Source organism: Chiroxiphia lanceolata, chromosome 5 (assembly GCF_009829145.1).
Source record: "Chiroxiphia lanceolata isolate bChiLan1 chromosome 5, bChiLan1.pri, whole genome shotgun sequence".
In the NCBI taxonomy this organism is placed as follows: Eukaryota; Metazoa; Chordata; class Aves; order Passeriformes; family Pipridae; genus Chiroxiphia; species Chiroxiphia lanceolata.
Genome location: NC_045641.1, coordinates 61073929 through 61094820, shown reverse-complemented (window position 1 = coordinate 61094820; position 20892 = coordinate 61073929). Strand labels below are relative to the sequence as shown.

The window sequence follows — 20892 nt, the reverse complement described above, 5'->3', positions numbered from 1 at the left end:
CTCTCCCTCCCGCTCTCCATCCCGCCCCGTTCGAACGGGGCGCCGGAGCCGCTCCCGCCCCTTCCCGTGACGCGCCGGAAGGACCGCACCGCCAGCGGGGCCGCCCCGTCCTCCCTCCCGTGCTCCCATCGCCCTGCCCGAGCATCCCGCCTCGCCAAACCCCGCCTGGTGCTCGCCCCCACCCCTTCCCACCCTCCATCACAGGCAGAGACAGAAAACTGGACTGTACGCAGGAGAGAACGAAAGGTTTTATTCAGGATGGAAACACGCAGTAACAAAAACATTGCAATACAGGTTTATGTAATACACGGTCGTTGGCATAGTAATAAATGCAAATATAGTCGTTCCTACCTGTTCGGTGCTGAACTTTATATGTTAATACTTTTCAAACAACGGTGAGCTAAAGAAGAGTAGTGTAAAAACGACTACAGAACTGCAGTCAGTCTCCCGACCAGCAGTAAGAACTCATCACGTAACATTTCAGAGTAGGACATCTAGGGGAAAAATCCTGGTTTTTGGTTAAATAAAAAAAGGCCACATTTTTGTCCATGTTTCATTGATGTCCCAAGCAGAAGGCGTTTCAAATCAGCAAGAAGAAATCTGGGAGAAGCTGTCACAGACTATTAAATGGCTGCTTTTCAAATGGAAATGCTTCCACATCCATGTTTTCTGGGTACATACTCACCTATCATGAGGTAGGAACTCATTGTCCCACGTAAGATTTGGAAAAGACAAAATAGACTGAAGTTCAGCTCCAAAGTCTCAGACTCAAAAGATTTGAAAATGCCTTGTCAAACACTGGGTAAACTGACTATATTCATGAAAAATAAGGGAAGGTAATAATGAGAGAGTTCAGTTCCTAAGACTACTACAGTGTCTAACAAGCTAAAGTTTTGAGCCAGAACCAACCTGAAACATTTTATTACGATCTTCACTTCTGTTGTATTTTACAAGCCCAATTCTCCCAGCTGTTATTCTACCACGTATTCTCAGTCCCTGATTTACGCTGAAGCTGGTGCTCATTCCTCACATTCCTGACACTCTTCCTAAACCACCAGCACTCAGCTCTTAGGACTAACTCCCTGTTTCCAGACCTCCTAATAGTTCTTGTGCCACTGGGGTTTAGCACCCAGCCCTAATACCAGAGATACCGTGTCTCCAGTCAGTCTCTTCACACCGTGGTTCTCATTACCCACCTTTTTAAGGTAGCCCCAACACTAGTTTAGTTTCCTGCTCTGAACACCCACTCCAGGCTTATGGCAGAAGTGAGCGGAAAGTGAGCACTCTTCTACCCACCACACTTTTATAAGGTTTCTTGGCCACGTGGATTTTCAAATGCACTTTAAGTGTTGAGCTTTTCCGGAAGCTTTTCCCACACTCGATGCACTCGTAGGGCTTGGTTCCTGCGTGGATCCTCAGGTGGGCACAGCGGGCTGAGCTGTGCCTGAACGTTTTTCCGCACTCCTCGCACTTGTAGGGTCTCTCCCCACGGTGGATCCGCAGGTGGACGTTGAGAGCTGAGCTCCGCCGGAAGCTGTCCCCGCACTCCACGCAGATGAAGGGCCGCTCCTCGGCGTGTGTGCTCTGGTGCTTGGCCAGGGTGGAGTGGTCGCTGCACCTCCGGCCGCACTCGGTGCACTGGTAGGGGTTAGGCAGGAGGCCGCTGTGGTACATGGACAGGGCCTTCCCACCGTGGATCCGGCGGTGAGTGGTGAGCGCCGAGCTCTGGCTGAAGCCCTTCCCGCACACAGGGCACTTGTAGGGCTTCTCGCCCGTGTGTGTCCGTGTGTGGGTCACCAGCGAGGAGCTCTGCCGGAAGGTTTTCCCACACTCGGTGCACTCGTATGGTTTCTCTCCCGTGTGAATCCTCTGATGCCGAATGATGGCCGAGCTGTCCCGGAAACACTTCCCGCACTCTTGGCATTTGTGGGGCTTCTCTCCGGTGTGGACTCTCCGGTGTATGATCAGGGAGGAACGGTCACTGAAGCTTTTCTCACACCGGAGGCAATTAAAGGGTTTCTCTCCCTTGTGGCTGCGCTGGTGTACAATGAGATGCGAGTTCTGGCTGAAGCTCTTCCCGCACTCGTTGCACAGGTAATGTCTCTCTCCCGTGTGGGTCCGCTGGTGCCTGATCACGTTGGACCTCTGGCTGAAGGTCTTCTTGCACTCGTTGCACTGGTAGGGCTTCTCACCAGTGTGGATCCGCTGATGTTTGATCAGGTCTGAGTTGCGGGTGAAACTCTTCCCACATTCAGAGCAGCTGAAGGGTTTCTCTGCCAGGTGGATCCTCTGGTGTTGGCTCAGATAGGAACTCCGGCTGAAGCTCTTCCCACATTCGGGACACTCATAGGTTTTCTCTCCCACCTGCTGAATCCAAATGGCACCATTCCCACACATGGGTGGGTCGGGCTTGTCCCCAGCAAGGATAACCTTGCTGATGTGGCCTCTACCGCTGTCCTCACACTCCCAGATTTCCATCCCATAGCGAGTTACCATTCCCTGTCTCTTTGCAAAAGATGTCTCCATCTCACTTTCCGTCTCCAACTCCTGCTTGCAGTCTTGTCTTTGATCGGTGTCCTGCAAGGTATCTCCTGTGAGCTTCCTGGGGGAACACAGATGCAGTTCAGCTCTCACAGGACTTTCCTGATGATGGCTGCTGTTCTGCATGTCACCCACAGTCCTGTCACCTGCTGGAATGAACAGAGGAATTAGCAGTGAATAACCCCCTGCTTGCCCGAGGGAGAAGCCCAAACAGGGAGGCCACCAAGACCTCCTGCACCATGAGCTGACAGCACAGGAGACAGCCCCTCAGTATCTTCTCAGGGCAGAGGGCACGGAAACCAAGGAGCATAGGAACGGAATGTGACTCAAGAACGGGTGGCCACTATGGCACAGATTACAAAGGGGGTATTCTGTCATAAAGTTACAGCCCTAAAGGGCAAGACCTGTCACTTGCTTGCCCTCAAAGTTCCCATGTGTAGCAAGATTAGAGGAACATCACAACTGCTCTCCTCAACATGGAATATGAGATCATGCAGCAGGTTTTGTTTCAAATGATCTGCAGATTTTGGAAGGCACTACCACATGGGTTATACCAATTCCCAAAGTTTTGTTTACAATACTCAGGGATGAAAAACATTTGTAGTACAAATAAAGGTACTCAAAAGCACCTCAAAGCAGCAAAGTGACCAATAAAACATTAAAAATACTGTCTGTGTGAAAGGAAGAAAAAGCCACACTTTGGTTAGTTATGTCTTTTAACAGTCTGAGTGCAGTCTTTGCTGAAAAATACACAGGATTTGATTTCATTTTGGACAGGGTCTAGATCCCCCAGGAGTGTATTTTGTCTTTGTCATACCCTGCCTACAAATCTTCCTGAAAGCAGCATCTCTATAGTATGGGAGCAGAAGAGGCAGGGTGACTGTGGAGCGTGCAGCACAGTACACATCAAACTTTCAGCATTCAGCTCTTCCCTTCCTGGACATGCTTCATGCAATTTCTCACCTTGTGAGCAGTCTCTCTACTGTCTTGGTATTTAGTTGCTTCTGGCCAAAAAGCTATTTCTCTTCACTCCATCTGAAAGGTTAAAGCCAAGCTGGGGACTGCAGGTCCTGATCAGAGGAAAGAAAAAAGACATAATAAATACCCATCATAGTAGCAGTGCTGTAGAGTGAGATTTCAGAAGGGTAAGTGTTTAGGAGCTGGAAGCAACCTAGACCATAGGAAAATGACACCCAGAAACATGAGTCAGGGTCACTGTCTGTCCTGCCATGCACACTGTGACACCGCTGTTCGGGTCCAATAACCAGGGCCACCTCATGTAGCACAGACAGGTCAGCCACACACACTGAGAGCTGCCTGCCAGCTTGCTGCCTTCTCACAAGTGTCTGGGTGTTCCTCCTGCTCCACTCCCAGACCAAAAATGCCTCCTGATGAGTTTTGTGTAAGAAAAATATTAATTCTTCAAACCGTGTTCTCTTCATCATTTCTCTTCCCAGTGAACTAAAGGAGAACATAATGTAATGCAGTTCTGTTCTGCACGTGGAGGAAAAATGCCACCTTCACAACCAGGCTGCTTTTTGCCTCTGTCTGGAACTCTGTTTATTGCCTTCACTGAAGGAGTACTTTGCTCAGTTGCTCTCAGTGGATCAGCCAGGCATGCAAAGGTCTGGGTGAGAGACAAGATTTTGATCTGTTCACACATTTATTGACACGAGCAGTCTGAAGGCAGAATTTTTTGTCCTGTGCTCCAGAAAAATGGCCTCCTTCCAGATGGACTTCAAAGAGCTGGCACTGAGCAGGAGTTTGTGCACAAATACCAGTATGTCCACACTCAGCCTGTCAGGGGGCAGCAGGGGGGGAGGCAGCAGGGAGGCACAGCTGGGAGGAGGCGTGAGCAGCAGAGGATGGAGTGTTGGGAATGCAGGTGTCTATGACATCACCAGTGAAAGAGTGGAGGTGACACCTCTGGCAGCACACTGGGCCCTGACTGTCGGCCCTGCCTGTCACAGGCCCTGCTCACAGTTCGATATTGGCTATGAGGGCTTACCTGGTTTTGTCTGGTAAGTAGCAAACATCTCTCCTCCAAGCCTGGTTGTGAGAAAGGGCAGCTGAAGTGGCTGCTCTGCACCCCTCCCCATTGCTCCTCAGCTTGGGCAGTCTGGAGGCAAAAGGAAGGGACGGGAGCACCCTCCAACACCTCAGGTGCAAAGATCCTGAGGCTTAGAATTTTGCCAGTTTTCACCCACTTGTGCTGGTATCTATTCTTCAGGAAGGGCCACAGAATGACCTAGGAGCCAGGGAGGAGTCAGAGCTGGATGTGTAGGCACAGACTGGAGCAGAGGTAGAGACTGGAGACAGGGACATCTGGGTGCATTAAATCAGACACAAGCACAGAGATCTAGACTTAACCTGCAAGGCCAGAAGGAAAGAGCTGGCCCAGTGAAGCAACAGGGGAGGCAGGAGAAGGAGATCTGAGAGAGGACCTTGGTTAAAGACCTACTTAGCCAGAGGAAGAACATTTGCAGAGGCTAAAAATCTTGAAATGAAACGGTCTCCTTGATCCAGCCCCAAGAGCATAGCAATATTCCCAGCCATGACTTCCAAGACATTTCTCCCAGTTCGAGATTTGAATCTCCAGAGCTATGGTGAAGGCCCCTCAGCCAAGTACTGTCCCCAAAATACTGCACCCCTCTCAACATGGGTGGGGCAGGTTTTTCCCAGGTCTGGATCTGCCATCTCCAGTCTGTTACTGCATTTCCCACATGCTGGATCCTGCACCCAGAAAAGGCAACAGAGATCTGGATTCAGCTCTCCAGTTCTGAATGTGGCGTGGTTAGGGTTTCCTTCTCCCTCTGACTCCCTGCACTTTATTTTTTACCAGTGCTCTTGGGATGGGGCTGCATAGTTGGCCCTCGGGGGACGAAGGCACAGCAGCCAGGAACGCCACTCTCCAACCAGGAGTACCGCCAGTTCTTCAAGTTCCTCCGGATCACACTCCAAGCCAGCACTGCCTGCCATCTTCGTGAGCTGTATGGCTGCCAGAACTCACTGGTCCAGACACTGGACAAGTACGAAAACCACGGAGTCATCCCTCAAGGTAAAGCCAAGCGTGATTCCCAAGGGCAGGCAGCTGGATGGGGGTCCCGCACGGGACCTGATCACTGGGAGAGGACAGACTCGGGAGCTGGTGGGGGAGAGAGATGGGTAGCAATCCTGCAGTGAAGAGAAGGCATGTGCTCATGCACACCGTTTCTCACACCTGATTGCACCACACACGTCCCTAGGATCAGCCTCCTCTCACACCCTGGGTCATGGAAATGACCAAGAAAACACGGAGTTTCTCACAAGGTTCAGGGGGGCACCCAAATGGCATAGGAGTTTTCATGGAGGGATGTCACTCGACAGTGAGATTATTGCTAAGGGCTGATAGGATGCCAGCACTGGAGTTTATCACTAGGTCTGTCTCTTCCTTTGCCTCTTTCTAGGACCCGTATGCTCTGAAATGCCAGGAAATCCTTTCTTCCCAAACTTCTGCACCTTTTCTTTTTATCGCTGTATTAAGAAAAAGTATTTTCTTAAGGTGAGTTATTTAGCTATTTCCTGAAGACTATGTGTGCTCTGGGCAAGTAACAAGCTAAAGGGAGAGCCCTGAAAATCAGGAAGTGGGAAAACAAGAGGCTAAAAGACAGGGAAGAGAGGGGAGAGCCAGGGGTAGCCCACATTCCAGGCGCACTCACACCAAGCTGATTAACTTCAGATGGCACCTGAAGCCATTTGCCAAAAAGGAGACTTTGCAGGAGTTATCTTCAAGAAAATGAACCTGTGAGGACCACCTCAGCCCTCCTCTCCAGCTCGTTCCCAACCAAGTTGAGACAATCTAGGTTCTCCAGGAGAGGGGGGATTCATGCAGGCTAGAAGAGAAAGAAAGTAAAGACACCTGTGAGTCCCATGAGAGACTTATGGGGAGACTCGACAAAGAAAGGATATGAAGGTTTCTTTGCTTTCTTGGGCTCATCTTTGTAGGGAGTGGGAAAGATGGGATTGTGCAGTGAGAGCTAAACTCACAGAACAGGGGAGTGCCTAGGTGCCTGCTCCTGAAGCTTCTACAGAGGTATGTTTTCTCCTCCACAGAGGATTGCATGCCCAGGAGAGAGCAGCGCCAATCTGCACAACACAGCAGGCGCCAACGACGTTACCACGAGCAGTGATGCCATGTCATCCAGAAACTTCGGTCCCCAGCCACTTTACCCCACATCTCCCACAAGTACCCATCCAGCTGGCTCCAGCCCTGACACGGAAGTATCTGTGACCCCCACCTTCTTACCTGCTGGCCCACAAGCCACAGAGGCGACAGCCGGTGGCCAGCAGCTGCCACACAGTGACATTGAGGATCTCCTCCTCAGGCTGCTAGACAGCCAGGTGCAGAGCTCGCTGCAGACAATGAAGTTGTTGTTGTCCGTTGGGAAGGCAGTGAAGGAAGAAGAGTTGCAGGAGGCTGCCTCAAGGCTGCTGGAGGCCCTGAACAATGCAAATGTGCCTCAATCACCAAACAACTGACACAGGTCAACAGTGTGGGAAAGACAGAGGAAAAGCCACCTCTTCCAAGTGCAAGGGGAAACAGAGTCATGTGAAATGCTACTGCTCAGGATTCAAAGAAAAAGATGGTATCCTCTTGGAAGTGAACGCACTGAAAAGATGCTGATCTGTCCTGCAAAAACTGTTTGCTCACTATTGTGATGGTGCTTGTTGTGTCACTCAAGGAATGTCATGGGAGAATGTTGTCTTTTCTTCATTAAATGTAGGTGCTTCTGCTCAAAACCATTAAGACAAGAATCTTCTTTGGAAGTATGCATGTGAATATACACATACAGATACACAAGGCGTGCTCTCCAAATGCAGGAAAGCCTTATCCTGCAAGGGAACTGGTGGTCTAGCATCCTCTTTGTATTGGGGATTGCACATGGTTGACATCTACTTCTGCAATGATGCTATGAAACACACAGGATAAATATTCATATTAAGAGCCTCCCCTTGCCTCAGGAAATAGTGTGATTTATGGGGACCTTGGCTGAAGTGTTGTTCCTTTTCTAAACATTGAACATACCTGTGAGTAAAACTGCGTCAAGCCATTTGGGTCCAGCACTTGTTGCCAAAAGCAGAGTGGGAAATCTCCAGGAACCAGCTCTGCTTCTCTGAATCTCCACTCAGAATGAGTTTGGAGCTACCTCAAACTCAATATAAGCTCCAGCGGTTTTGGCTTTCAGGAGACCATCACTGAAGTGAGTAACCCCTTCCTTTTGCAGACCTTCTTGTAATCTATTCCACCGAGGGCCGTGAGGAGAAAGAAGTCAAAGGCATTTCTCCTCGAGGATGCACCACACCAAGCAACATCTCTGTGGAGAGGGTCAGGGTTTACACAGCCTAAGTGTCACAAACACAGCTGAGTGAAATACAGGCTCTGTCTGTATCCATTGAAGGAAGTCCTTCGAAAGAAGACCTCAAAATCACAGGTCCTCCATTTGTTCTGGGAAGCGTAATCTTTCCCAAGGCTAAGGCAGGTCACACATGGGAAATGTGCAAGCCCTGGAACAAGACTGCTGGCTTCCTTTCACAGAGGACAGCTCAGCTTAGAGTCCTTACCTGGTGGGATCCCTAACAGAGCACACGCTGCCCTGGCATCACCCTGGCACACCAGCTCATCCTGTTCTCCCTAGAAAGTGGCCAAAGCTGCCGAATGCCTGCCTGAGGCACCAGGGCTTCTGTCCCCGCCAGCTGCCTGGGCAATGACGTCTCCTCCAGCCCCAGTAGCGGGGGCACTTCTGGCAGCATCCTTCTTCGCCATCACCGCCCTCGGGTCCCGGCTGGGGGCGTCAGATTCGGCAACCGCGAGCCGATCGCTACAGATTTCCGACTCGCATGGCTCCGGCCGGGCCCTCCGCGAAGCCACGGCCCGGTGCGGCCACCCACGGCCGGGCCACCCTCCCGCGGCTCCCCCGCCGGGGCGGGGCGGGCAGCGGGGGCTGCGGGCCGGGCACAGCCGCTCAGCGCCCGCCCCCCGCCGCGGCCGGACCCCGCAGCGCTCCCGCAGCGCCTCGACACTGCCCCGGCGCTCCCAGCCCGTCACCTCGCGGGGCTCCCTCGCCCGGCACCGCCCCGCTTTTGTTGCCGACTTACCCGCGGACTTACCGGGGCCGGGGCCATGTGCGCGGCAGGAACGGCGGCGGGGCCGGGGGCGGCGGCGGGGCCGGGCGGCGGCGCTGCGGGGCCGCCGGGCGAGGGGCGGCGCTGGGCTCCGTGGTTCGGCGGTGTTAACCCTTGTGAGCGCCGGGCGATGGGGAGCGCGTCCAGGGCTCCGGGGCCGCGCTGCCCCGAGCTCTGCGCAGCACCGCGCCCGGAGGGAGGTGCCCGCTCGGCGGAGGGGGAGCGGAGACCCGCCCCCGGGGGCTGCGGGGCCCGGCGCGGTCAGCGGGGTCGCTGCCGCCCACCCTGCTCGGCAGTGCTGGGAAGGAGGTGGCTGGGCAGGGGTTTGCATCCTAGTGGGTACCGGGGCTCCCCAGAGGCGGGAGCATCCTTGGCTCCCGTGCGGGAGGAGCCCCGGTCACAGCTCGTACCTTCCCACACACACGGTAATCAACAACCGGACACAGTTCTCAAGGAACCACACAGCCTGGGTTTCCAGTGCTCCTTGCTCTCGATTCCCAGCGCTGGCTGTGTTTTACCGAGCCTCCAGGCCCCGGCGGGTAGGGAAGCACCACTGCTGAAAGGCTAGAGCTGCTTTCTGTGGGTGACAGGATGGTGTTTTCTTCCCTGGGAACACTTACCTCCAGGCTGCCCTCTACTTCCCTCCTACTGTTCCTAAAGGTTTTCTGAGTCTGGTCACTACTGCAGCTTCTGCTGTGCAGGTACAGCATAATATATCCCAGGACATACACATGTACAGCTTATGCCACAGGAAAGGATCCATCCATCCACCACAGGCAAAACTTACCCGTTGCAATACAGCCTGCAAGTGCTGCTGGTGCACAGGCGTTCAGACAGTTACTTTTTCACCAGGGGAATGCAGGAATGGCTGTTCCCTTTGATTGAGGTACGGCAGTAAGGGGCTGGCAATCAGTTTCTGGCAATGACTGAAATATTTTCACTGGGCTTTCAAGGAGAATGTTGGGAAAGTGTTGTTCACCAAGACCTCCACACATGCAGCTGAGGAAAAATGTTATCATTTTTCAGGGAGCAACTGACTTCTCAGTTCATCCACTCCTGTAATAGTCTCTAATCTTGGGAGATAGAAAAGCGCTAGTCACACCAGCGAAGAAGGACACTTAGGTGATTTCAGGAAAATTAACATTATGATTCAGGAACTTGGTAAATACTGGGCCGTTTCCTTATTCTAACTGCCCTCAGCAACACAAAATAGGATTCTCATCTCCACTTTGGTAAGAACCCAACTATCTCCCCTTCCTACTTGTGGATAACAACATTTCCAGAGACAGAGAGAGTGCAGTTATTCCTAAATACGAAGTCTGGACTAAGCAGTTGCAGATTCCAAAGGAATTAGGCAGCAATCTAGACTTTGCAGCCTTCCTTTTTCAGAGGGGAGGACTTTGCACAGATCACACATTCTTTCTCCTGAAGGCCCCATCTCCCTCCTCCTTTCTTTTGAAGAAGATGCTCTCCCTTGTAGGACAGGCAAGTTAGATTAATACCACTGGTAGCAAAAAACAGACTACTTGTGCAAAAATCCCATTATCAGAGGATGGGTCCAAACAGCGAGAGGTGGAGGAGGGAAGGGGGGTAAAGTAATTTCTTACAGGCAGGCAGAGTGAAATCTCCCCTGCCTTTTATTTTAGACAGTGCTGCAAAAGCCCAAATGCAGCACAGCTCTGATAACAAACTTGAAGGGACATGAGAAAAATCTGTTTCAACAAAACTTTGTTTCAAAAGCAAATTATGAAAGAGCCAAATTGTCACTTATTACTTGGCCCTAAACAGTATTCGACAGTAAAAGCATCTGTATTATCAGTCTGCCACGTGATTTATGAGCCCAAGCCCAGTTATCACCTATGGTCTCTACTGCAGTCTTGCACCATGTCTGCATGTTGTTTTTTGCCTCATGGGAGCACACTTCAGTGAGTATCTTGTACCTGACTGCCTTGCTTCTGAAGTAGAACTGTCAGCTGAATTTTTCAAAGTTCTACGGGGGTATTAGCTGAATGTCCTCGACTAGTTTAATCACCAGTCAGAAAACCTCCATTTTTAAACAAAATAAAGACCTGATGGTCCTGCCTCTTACTGTTCACCTGTTGGCCAAGTGCACATGTAAACCTAGTTTCATACTAAATCAGTTGCACCATTTTTTTGGCAGCTGTATCTTCAGCAGCCCAGCATATTGTGTCGCTTCCACAGAAACTATGCATAGGACATGAACAGTACTGCAGGCATACATGAAAGCAGAAATCGTGAAAATCCAAGGCATCCCACTCATTCACCCCATGAAACCCCATCTCTTTCCCCACAGATGCTGCTGTCTACAAATGAATGTTAAGACCCACCAAACTCAGAAGAATTTCATCACCTGTTTGAGCAGAGGATGCTTTTCAACACAATTTCCAGCAGCAGTCCCAGTGCAGTCACATAACTGCAGCCCCCACCAGAGTGCAGCCCAACAAAGCAGGTTTCATGATATCTTTAGCAATTTTCTGCTGCTCCATCCCCTGCACAGGTAGCAGCTTGTTGCATCAGGCAGAGATTTTCTTCACTGGGGATTCAAGAGCAGCTACCATTGCACTTTCTCCATATGCCATTTATGGAATATTAAGCTTTTGTAGAGGGTTAATGATCTCTGTTCTCTGTGACTCCTTCCTCTGCACTGTGAGACACCTGTGGCCAAAAGAAGCAGAATTCACCATCAGACAACAAAAAATGGCTTTTCTGAGCTGCACTAGCTCTTATTCCCACTATCTTTATCACAAATCAGGTGTTACAATATTTTCTCTGTAACTAAGTGCAAGGGCTATTAGTTCCAGATAAAAGTGTATCGCACATCAACCTTCACTGATTTTCTGTCTGCCTGAAGGTTAATAGCAGCAGCAACTGTATTACACTATGTAGTAATGAAAAAAACAAGAAACATTAGACATTTCAATTTAAACAAAAAGGAAACTGGAATCGATGAAAAAGGTTAACAAGCTTTGCTTTGCTGTTTCATTGCTGTACAAAAATGTCCAGGTCAGTCTCATCAGACTGCATTTCACAGTCTCGCAATACAAGTCCTTACCTTCATTTTCTTTTTAATCTCAGTGTTAATAGGGTCACTATTTTCTAGTTTCAGTGGTGGTTGTGATCTTTGGCAGTATCATGCATCTCAAGAGCATATTCCTTCTGTAAGGGACTCAGTCTTTAAAAAATCTGCCTTGTTAATTTGAGGTGAAAAAGCCCAGTCCACTATGTATTAAAAAAGAATACCTTAAATAACTCCAAAAACTCAAACATTAAGTCAGAATCAGCAATTCCCAATTTGGTGAGTCCAATTTAATTTTTTTTTTTTTGCCAGTATTCTGAAATAACTATTTAAATTTTAAAGATGAGCCAGTTATTCCAGCTCCCTCTGAAATGAACAGTTTTGTGGCTAAAGTTGGCTACAGCTGGCTGAAGATCTTAATTACTTATTTTCCCATTAGGCAAAGCTTTCAAAACAAACAAGAGCTGACTTTGTAATTACAGGTATTTTACTTGAGGGATTTTCAGAAAACCAAGAGATATGTGAATGAAACAACAAGAAATTGGTTTATTTGCAGGTAACTTTCAAAGACAACAAAGTATCAAAACATGCTGAAATACTGAGTAAGAAGTCTCCAAAGTACCTTACTCTGTTCCCAGGGCAATGCTTTGAGAACTGGAAGAAAGTTTGGGTTATTTTTCTATAATCTTAAATAATCAAGCTTGCTTTTCCTAACTTCCATTTGTGGTCCTGAGGAGTCTTATTACATTCCCAAGCAATAGAAGAGTAAATCTCTGATTTCTCTATGCAACATTCATATTCTGCTGCTCAGTGACCATGGACCCTGATTATACAGGTATCTGCAGCCAGTTCCTCCTGGATGCAGTACCTACATGCGTGGCTCTGAAATCATGGAGGGAGGTGGGAGAAAATGGTGCTGAAAGGCAGCCTGTCTGCATGAAAGTGAACTCAAAGACCCGTGTTTCATATTCATGTGTAACTGCAACCTGCAGAATTATTTTTGTCTTCTTTCGTTTTAAGACAAGGGTGAAAAGGTGTGAAGTCAGGTCTCAAACACAGATGTCCACCTCACCAAGCATGTTGCCTGTTGCAAGCCTTCAGTAAGCTGTTTGTAGGAGGAATATGACACATACTGGTGCATGCTGTAAGTCTTCTAAAAGTATTACAGTAGAGTATTAAGTACAAGAGGGCAGTAGGGAAGACAGAAAAAAGAAATGCTTTCTTTTGGAGTATTCACTTCTGTGAGGTGCAGCTGTCCTAGAGTAGCTTACAAACAAATGGCAAGCAGGCAGGAATGAGATCCTGGAGCCCCACATGGAGTATCTTCAGCATTGCAGCATAACCACTCCAAAGCTAAAGAAAGAGAAGCCACAAGATGGAAGGGGAAGTTGAACACCTCATTTATCCCTCTATTGTTCCAGTAGAACACAGTGGCCACAGAGTTCATATCAGCACTCTCAAATAAAGGCACCCTTTGAGTGTATTTCCCTGGAGTACAGTCTGGTACAAGTAGACGTTGTTTCTTTTCTTTGTAGAGGTTCTCCAAAGTGAAATAAGATGCTGAATTCTCAGTAGGTTCAATACACACTCAGTATTAAGTTTTCTGACAATGAGAATACCCATCAAATTCCTGCTGCCCCCCCATCCAGAAAGACTCATCCTTTATTTCTTGAACACCACCTCTGCATGAGGTGATTCACTGGAACACAAAAACAGTTGCTATAAACAAAGCCACCATTCAGTCACAGCCAAAGATGAAAAAACAAAATCAGGCTAAATTTAAATGTATTCCAAGTATTGCAGTGAGCAGATTGTTTACTAAGGCTTTTGTTCACTGCCGCTTTGCCACAGAATCCAAAATATTGGTCCTTTTATTTTACCAAGATGAAATACTGTGCTGCACACAACCCAACTAAAATCCTACCTGCTCCTTTCAGAACTTGCCAACTCACTGTGTTTGATTGTTTCAGCACCTCCTCAGCAGTGACTTGTCCTTGTGGGAGAACTACATCAGTCCTTGAGCTTCATGGGCAGAGAGGTGGGAGCCCTGGAAGTGGGAACAGCCAGGGAAGAGAAGAGGAGCCAGAGGTGGTGAAGCAGGTGATGGCCAGGGCAGAGGGGTGTGGCTGGGGGTGACTGGAGGATTTGCAAGGCAACTACCCCCCTCTTCTGGGCAGGAGAGATCAGTGTGTCTTTCCCTACAACAGGCAATGGGGAGCACCAGAGGGTACCCAGTCATCCTAAACCAGTGACTCTCCAAGGTCTGGGGCATTTGCTGGTGACTCCATGTGAGCTCACAAGAGAGGTGAAACTCCAGCTGGAGATATGGGGTTTATAGTCAGTTACAATTCCACTGGGACAGACACCTGGGAGTTGTTGTCCTCCACCTGGTAGGGCAGGAGCTCTGGTGAGACAGTGCTTGTGCCAGCTGCAGAGCACCCTGCTTTAGATGCATCTGTGACTGTAACACAAACGGAAAGTTATAGGTTGGGAACACTAGTAAAGTTACTTTTAGCTGCCCTTTAAAGCTTTGAATCACAGCTTAAACCCCCCCACCTCCCTCCAAAAAAACCCCAAACCCACCAAACAAAAATAACAAACAAAAAAACCACCAAAACAAACCAAACCAACCAACCAAAACCAAACAAAAACCAACCAAACAAAAAACCCCACCCAGACCAAAAGCACCTAGCCATACAAGAGTTCAAAATGCCATTTCAGTAGTCTTGGCACCTTGGCAGGCAAACCTTAATTAGGGTATATGGTAGGGAAAGTTAATAATTTGTATAATACAGTAGGCAGGTATAGGTACAAAAATGGGTCTCTCTGCTCCAGTTTGTCTCCAGTCTGGTCCTCTCAGGCCAGTTCTCACTGGTCTTCTTGATAATACCATATATTACAAATCCTTTTTTGCCCCCTGATATGGTTCTTATAAAAAAAAAAAACAACCAACAAACAGCACTAGCTGCTCTAAAAGCATGCAAAATGTCTTTCAGGAGCTCTTACTGATCTCTGCTTGACTTCAGTAAAATCTTTTCAGATGCTACTTCCCCAGGCTTCATCTCCATATTCTCCTTGTCTTCCCAAAGCCTGTCCTTCAGGCGTTTGTATGCTGAAGGAGAAAGAAGCAATCTCCTTTTCAGAGACCACGAAGTCTTGTTTGTGTATGCAGGCTGCATCTTCCTTGCACTTTAGTATCCTTGTTCCCCATGAAAGAGTATGACTCTTGCATATTTTCAGTGGTATTTATAAGCACTCAGATTAGTTCTGTACTAGTAAGTCTGGTTCTCAATCACCTCTTAAAATAAAGGGAGACTGACTGTGTTTTAAAGGTAGTCTCTTGAGCTCAGCAGAAGAATCTCTTTAAGATCTGGTAGCTTTTAAAAAAAAATCTAAATCATCCTAATTCCATTTTTCAGTAGACCTTTCAATACAGGATATCTGGGAGTGGAGGTTACACTGTGGAATTTCTCCAGCAGCCCTTGAAAATGGCTGAATATTCTGTTCTTTGAAGCACAGCTCATTACTCAGCCCCCTTCTGTGGTTCTGTGCCTGGCAAATGCAGATATGAAGGGCGTTACGAGATGCTCTAATGCTGGATTCCCTATAGCAAAACCACAGGGAAATGCAAACAATGAGCCAACACTGCCATGTAGTCCCTGGCAAAAAAGCAAAGTATAAATATATCTGCACTTGAAACCATGGCTGTAGTGTCTCCTGATCTATCAGCATGAGTTCTATTGTTTTCTAGGTTGGTATTTTGAAGAAATAGCTCGTTTTCAACAATTTCCTTTATCTCTGAGTTTTTATGAGGCTGCTGCATGTACATAGCTTATGCTTACTATTTACATTTTTCTGTACTCATATGAGCCTGCTGAATTCTCCAAAGAATATCAGATTTCAATGCACTTTGCACTGCTCTTCCATTACCTCTAACGACCAGGCCATTCTTTAAAGCAGCCTCCAGTTTGAATTGGTAATGTAAACTTGCTGTGTAATTCCCTGACTCCTTTACAGTGACAGCCCTAATGCCTTTTTATAATCTCTCATCTTTTACTGTGCCTCTGCAAATTTATTCCACATTTCTGAGAGCAACATATTCCCTCTTCTCATATTTATGTGCATTGTATTTCTGGGTTCCTTTATCTTACATAAGTCATGTTTTCAAACCTAATATCGGCTCTTTCTTTCCAGCAGCTATAATAAACTAAATATACAACAAAGAGTGTAAAACCAGAGCAAGCATATATCTGTACCCAGCTTGCTTAGACCTGCTCTCATTGTTCCTCTGAAAGATGCAATATCTTCTTCTTTACAGTCCTTTTACTCTCTTCGACCCCAACACTGGCAGGAAATTAAGGCCCTTCAAAACTCCCTCCTCTGCCCCTCTATATGCATATATGTTTGGTAAAAACATAATTCTCCCTTTTCTGAAGGCTGGGATTCTTGTGTAAAATCACAGGCTTTTAGACACAGAGGACTGAAGGGAAACTTAAAGTCTCAAAAGAAAAAAAGAGTCCCAAAAGACAGAAGCACTACTTCTCCATCCCACTCCACCAGCTGCTTGTAGTGCCATCATTTCCTTCAGTCAGATCCCCCTGAAGCACGTTACTTTATATAGGGAAAGCTGGTCCCCTCAGAGACTTACCATAACTCCACGGACAGAAGAAGACCAATGTGGGCACACACAGGGCAGAGGAGGTGCAGGGGCTGGATCCAGACACAAGCCAGATTGCTGATTTTGGAGACGAACAGCAGTTATGAATATAGGTTTATAATCCCACATTAAGATTGTGACACTCATGCTTAATTATTACAATGCAGTAAGACATATGGCAGGTGCCTGTGGCTCGTTTCTATAAAGCAGCAGCAGGAATGCCATGGAGGTCACCAGTGTCAGAGAAAGGTTCAGTCCTTGACTCGTGCTGATGGAGAATTCACTTTCCTGAAGACAGAAGTCACAGATGCTCACGTGGACCCCTTACAACATCTAAGGCACTACACTGCAGTGTTATGGGAAGGTCTGTTGAAGAGGCATGTAAAAAACCTTGACTTTTGGACCACTTCTGGTTCCTGCCCCTTAGGTGACTGTCTAACCAGGCAGGGTCCAAGCTAACACTGAGCCATACCCACCCCTTGGGTAGAGAGGCAGTATCACAAGCACGAGTTTGCATAAACCTTTATCTCAAAGAAACAGTAATTCTCATTTATCAATGCAAAAGTTGACATTAATATAATTATTTGAAACATAGGTATTATTACAGCTGGGTGCAAGATTAAGCTTAATGTCCTAGCTGTTACAAGGACTATCCTAAAAGCGCTTCACGTCAAGAATTTTGTGAATGATATTTAAGATTGCACATGATATTCTAAATCTGAACTCGTACCAACTTGAATGGTTGAACTAACACTTAGGCTCTTATTCTTAAAATATTTAATTGTGCCATATATAGCTTGGTGAGACATTAATTATTTCACTCACTTGGAACTAATCCATAAGTCTAAGGAGTTCACAGGTATATTGGGTAATAGAACCTCTATAAATTCCCAAGGACAAAGTGGAATGTATAATTTTATTTTCTCATTAATGTTAGATATGCCTTACATACAGCATCAAGTCTGGGCTGAAGAGACAACTAGAAGTAAAAATGCCGTGAGCACATCTCCAGGTGTGCAAAGTTCACTGTATGGTTGTAAAAATGTAGTTGAAATTTGTACAGTAACTTGCTGTCTCTGATACAGCCATTCATTGGGAATCTCTCTACAGTCTCCAAACTGGTGTATTCAGTAAGTCCCATCTGTGTAATTAAAACCACTGCCACAGTTTCATGTTCCAGATATTGCAAGTGTGCAGCCAGATTGTCCTTTTCCATGCCAGCATCAGGTATGAAATCCGTCTTTTTTTCCTTCAGTTTGGTATCTGTGACTTAATCTGACCCACAGGTTCTGCCTGCAGTCCACTCCCAGAGTATGTCCCCAGTGCTGAGTTTCTAGGGTAAACTTTGGTATAAATCCCCCTGATAGTTACCAATCCTGGTTCAAAGTTTTTTCCAGGGTCTAGGGCACACATCTCTAGTCTTTCACAGCAGTTTCTAATCTTAAAACACGCTTCAGTCGGAGTGACACACTGATTGAAGCAAAAAAATATCATTGCAGGAGTGCCGTGTTCAATTCTTATTTATATATACCACAGCATTCTCATTTTCTTTTCATGGTTATTCAATGGTCTATCTTAGGTGGTTTACTGCCTGCTGGGTAATAGCTGCTTTCTAATCAATTTTAGATTATTTTTCTCCATATTTACTCCTATCTTCTTTTACAGCCCTTTTAAACCAAAATCAATTTCACTTTTGCCTCAAATAGCCCTCCTGGCTGTGCAAGCGTAGATTCTTGAACTTCGTTCCTGGAATCTAAATTAGAGCGTGCACCGTATTAATCCTGGTCTTAAACAGAGAAGCACACACACGTTCAACTTTTCTGAGATCCTGGCCAAGGCACACTGAAACCACCCACAATTTAGATCATGACTGCTGTGTCTGAACAGGGATCCCAAACAACTCTGGAGCACAGCTTTATGTTGCAAGCACCCTAAGTCTGGGTTCACACCCAAGATGACAAACCCATCCCCACGTGCTGCTCCAGGGCTAACAGCAGCTCTGTACCCAGTTAGCATGTGCAGTGCCACGCAAAGCACTGCTGTATGGCAATATCTTACGATGCTAAAAACACATTTATACCTTCCCTGCCTTTGCATCACACTGAACAAGAGCTACATCCAGCTTTCCAGCACTTACTCTATGGAAAGAAACATCCTTCACAGACTCATAGAATGGTTTGGGTTGGAAGGGACCTTAAAGATCAACTAGTTCTAAACCCCTGCTATGGGCAGGGATGCCACTCACTAGATCAGGTTGCTCAGGGCCCACCCATCCTGGCCTTGAACGTGGAGCATCCACAACCTCTCTGGGCAATTTCCTGCTGTGCATCCGTAACTAAGCTCCTGATTGACCGTGACATCCCACCACTTTGCTGACTATCCTCTGTGCTCTGCTACAACTACACGGCACACTGGGTCTCTCCAGGGGTACAGGTGTCTTTGCCCTGTGACTGCAGGTGGCAGGACCCACCCTACTGCCCTTGCATCCCCAAAGTGATATGGATCACATGGAGCACATCAAAAAACAGTGAGTCTCAGGAGGGAGGAGAGGACACAAGGCCTATTGGAGAACAGAGCAAGAGAAGGGATGAATGCATACCTGGTGGGTGCTGCTGAATAGAAGAGGAATTTGCTTGGAAAGCATGTGGCAATCCCAAAGCTGCCATGCTCTGTTGCCTGGTGCCCTGTGTTGACGTCACGGAGCTGTATGGTCTCCCAGGAAATGTCTTCTACAAAGACATCAAGTCCAACACCTCTCACAGCAGCACCCAACATGAAGATGAGCCACAGGAGAGATGAGCAAAACAAAACACAGGCCACGGGAGGAGGTCAGCATGAGGGCATGTGCATGCCCACAGTGCTGCAGCAGTGAGGGAGTCTGAGGAACTGGAACTGAGGTCTTCTCCTTGAGCAAAGGAGAAGGTCTGTGACAGCTCACAGACCACTGTCATGGGGAAAAGCAGGCCAAGAGACTATAGCAAGGAAATATACCCAGCAGAAGAGCCTATGTGGTACCTTCACAGGAGCCCTGCAGTTCAGTATCATTATCATTTCCTCACTCCTGCATCCCCTCTCTCCTCCCAGTGAGGAGAAGGGACCATAACAAACCCTTTTGCAGCACTTATCTCTTGCATGCACAACCATTGCTGCATTGCAAAGAGGTTTCTCTGTTATTCACTGACAGGATCCATTCCTCCTCCTGGAGGCACCATGAGAGAAGGGGTTGTGGGTGCCCAGTGCTCCCACAAAGTGGGAAAATTTTTGTGCCAACAAGAAAACTCTAATTTATTTCTAAAAAATTAATAGAAACATTACTAACGACTAAGGCATACCCAAGGTGGCACTACCCAAACATAATCTGTCTCAGCTCTTTACCTCTTGTATTTATGGCTCTCTCAGTACAAGGCAGTAGATACACACTAATCCAGCCTCTAATTTACCTAGGGGCTCTCAGTGGTGTGGCATAGTGAAGTATGACATTTGAGTGAGTTGCATTCCCATATAAAAGCAGTTTCTTTTTGGAGGGTGCAAGTCTTTAGATGAAGTGGGAGGAAAACCTAAAAACCTGGGTTGTAGATCCTAACAATTAGGAGCTCCTGGATGTCTCAGTGCTGAAGTTAGTTCCAAATGAAAGTCACTTTCTTCTCTGCAGTAGGGAAGTTAAAAGAAATAACCAGCAGGTGAGCAAAAACAACACTGTTTTAATGAAAAATGGAAGAGACTCTAGACACCAAAGCCAACGCAGGGAAAAATAAGGAAGATTTCACATAAATGATGGAGGGAGAGAGAGGGAAGAAAGTCAAATCTTCAGAGGTCTGAAAAAAGTAGTAGCAGAAATATTCTTTATGTGTATGTGGGTAAATCCTGTTCTTTTCCTCCATCAGCAATTTATTGTAATAAATTAAGGGAAGTGGCTGATAACGTTTAAAAGTGCAGATACTTGATATCCCCAGTTCTTTTTCCTGGCTAGGCATAAAGCTATCTGCATCTGGAGACAATGAAGGGATGAACTGGTTTAAAGGTGAGGAAAGATTTAATGCCGACTTCCCACCTAAGCGCCCGTGACCGTGAGGAAAGATAGTCGGGTCTTCACGTGCGTCCTCCCCCGCTCCTTTCCTCACCTCTCACGGGCAATGTGCTTTGTCCTAAGATAAGGACACCGGGTGGGTTTGGCAGGAGGAACTGTCTGGATGCTTGCGTAATTAATGCATTCCAGAAGGGGGAGAGCGGAGATGCTTCTGGGATCGGCTTTGGTGCACATCTGCCTGCATAAGGTTGTAAAACACTGCTGGTGACGGGGCAAATTCACCTCCCAAGGTTACAGGCAGCTTCTGGGTGCAGGGGAAGATGCTACAAAAATAGTGTGGAGGGGTGTGAATCCCCAAAACTTACCCTGAGAGCAGCGAAGCTTAAGAAAAACCCTGTCATCCCGTTCAAACCAGGGGCAAGGTGTGAGCCCCCAGCTGGCTCAGCCGATGTCTCCCTGGGATGGCGG

The 20892-nt window shown here is 47.5% G+C and overlaps 2 protein-coding genes and 1 long non-coding RNA gene across 8 annotated transcripts; 1 reads left to right on the top strand and 2 right to left on the bottom strand.

Moving 5' to 3' along the window:
- Positions 1 to 230: 230 nt before the first annotated feature.
- LOC116787547 (zinc finger protein 501-like) lies at positions 231 to 8739 on the bottom strand. Of its 5 annotated transcripts, XM_032689266.1 has the most exons (4): positions 6240 to 8442; positions 4203 to 4866; positions 3505 to 3611; positions 231 to 2690 (listed from the first exon to the last, which is right to left on the bottom strand). In XM_032689266.1, exon 4 carries the CDS (start codon positions 2665 to 2667, stop codon positions 1255 to 1257), a length of 1413 nt encoding a protein of 470 aa, XP_032545157.1. In that variant the 5' UTR covers positions 2668 to 2690; positions 3505 to 3611; positions 4203 to 4866; positions 6240 to 8442; the 3' UTR covers positions 231 to 1254. The 5 variants fall into 5 exon arrangements, with proteins under 5 accessions (XP_032545157.1, XP_032545158.1, XP_032545155.1 ...); XM_032689267.1 differs by lacking the exons at positions 4203 to 4866; positions 6240 to 8442 and adding an exon at positions 8689 to 8739; XM_032689264.1 differs by having other exon boundaries at positions 4203 to 8442.
- LOC116787548 (acrosin-binding protein-like) lies at positions 4446 to 7320 on the top strand. Its single transcript, XM_032689270.1, has 4 exons — positions 4446 to 4562; positions 5384 to 5599; positions 5988 to 6082; positions 6634 to 7320. The coding sequence occupies exons 1-4, from the start codon at positions 4538 to 4540 to the stop codon at positions 7057 to 7059; spliced, it is 762 nt and encodes a 253-aa protein (XP_032545161.1). The 5' UTR covers positions 4446 to 4537; the 3' UTR covers positions 7060 to 7320.
- Positions 8740 to 10390: 1651 nt separating the features above from the next.
- LOC116787655 lies at positions 10391 to 18410 on the bottom strand. Of its 2 annotated transcripts, none has more exons than XR_004357364.1 (3): positions 16389 to 18410; positions 13665 to 14201; positions 10391 to 11379 (listed from the first exon to the last, which is right to left on the bottom strand). It is a non-coding gene; the product is annotated as an uncharacterized LOC116787655 (long non-coding RNA). The 2 variants fall into 2 exon arrangements; XR_004357363.1 differs by having other exon boundaries at positions 13693 to 14201.
- Positions 18411 to 20892: the final 2482 nt, after the last annotated feature.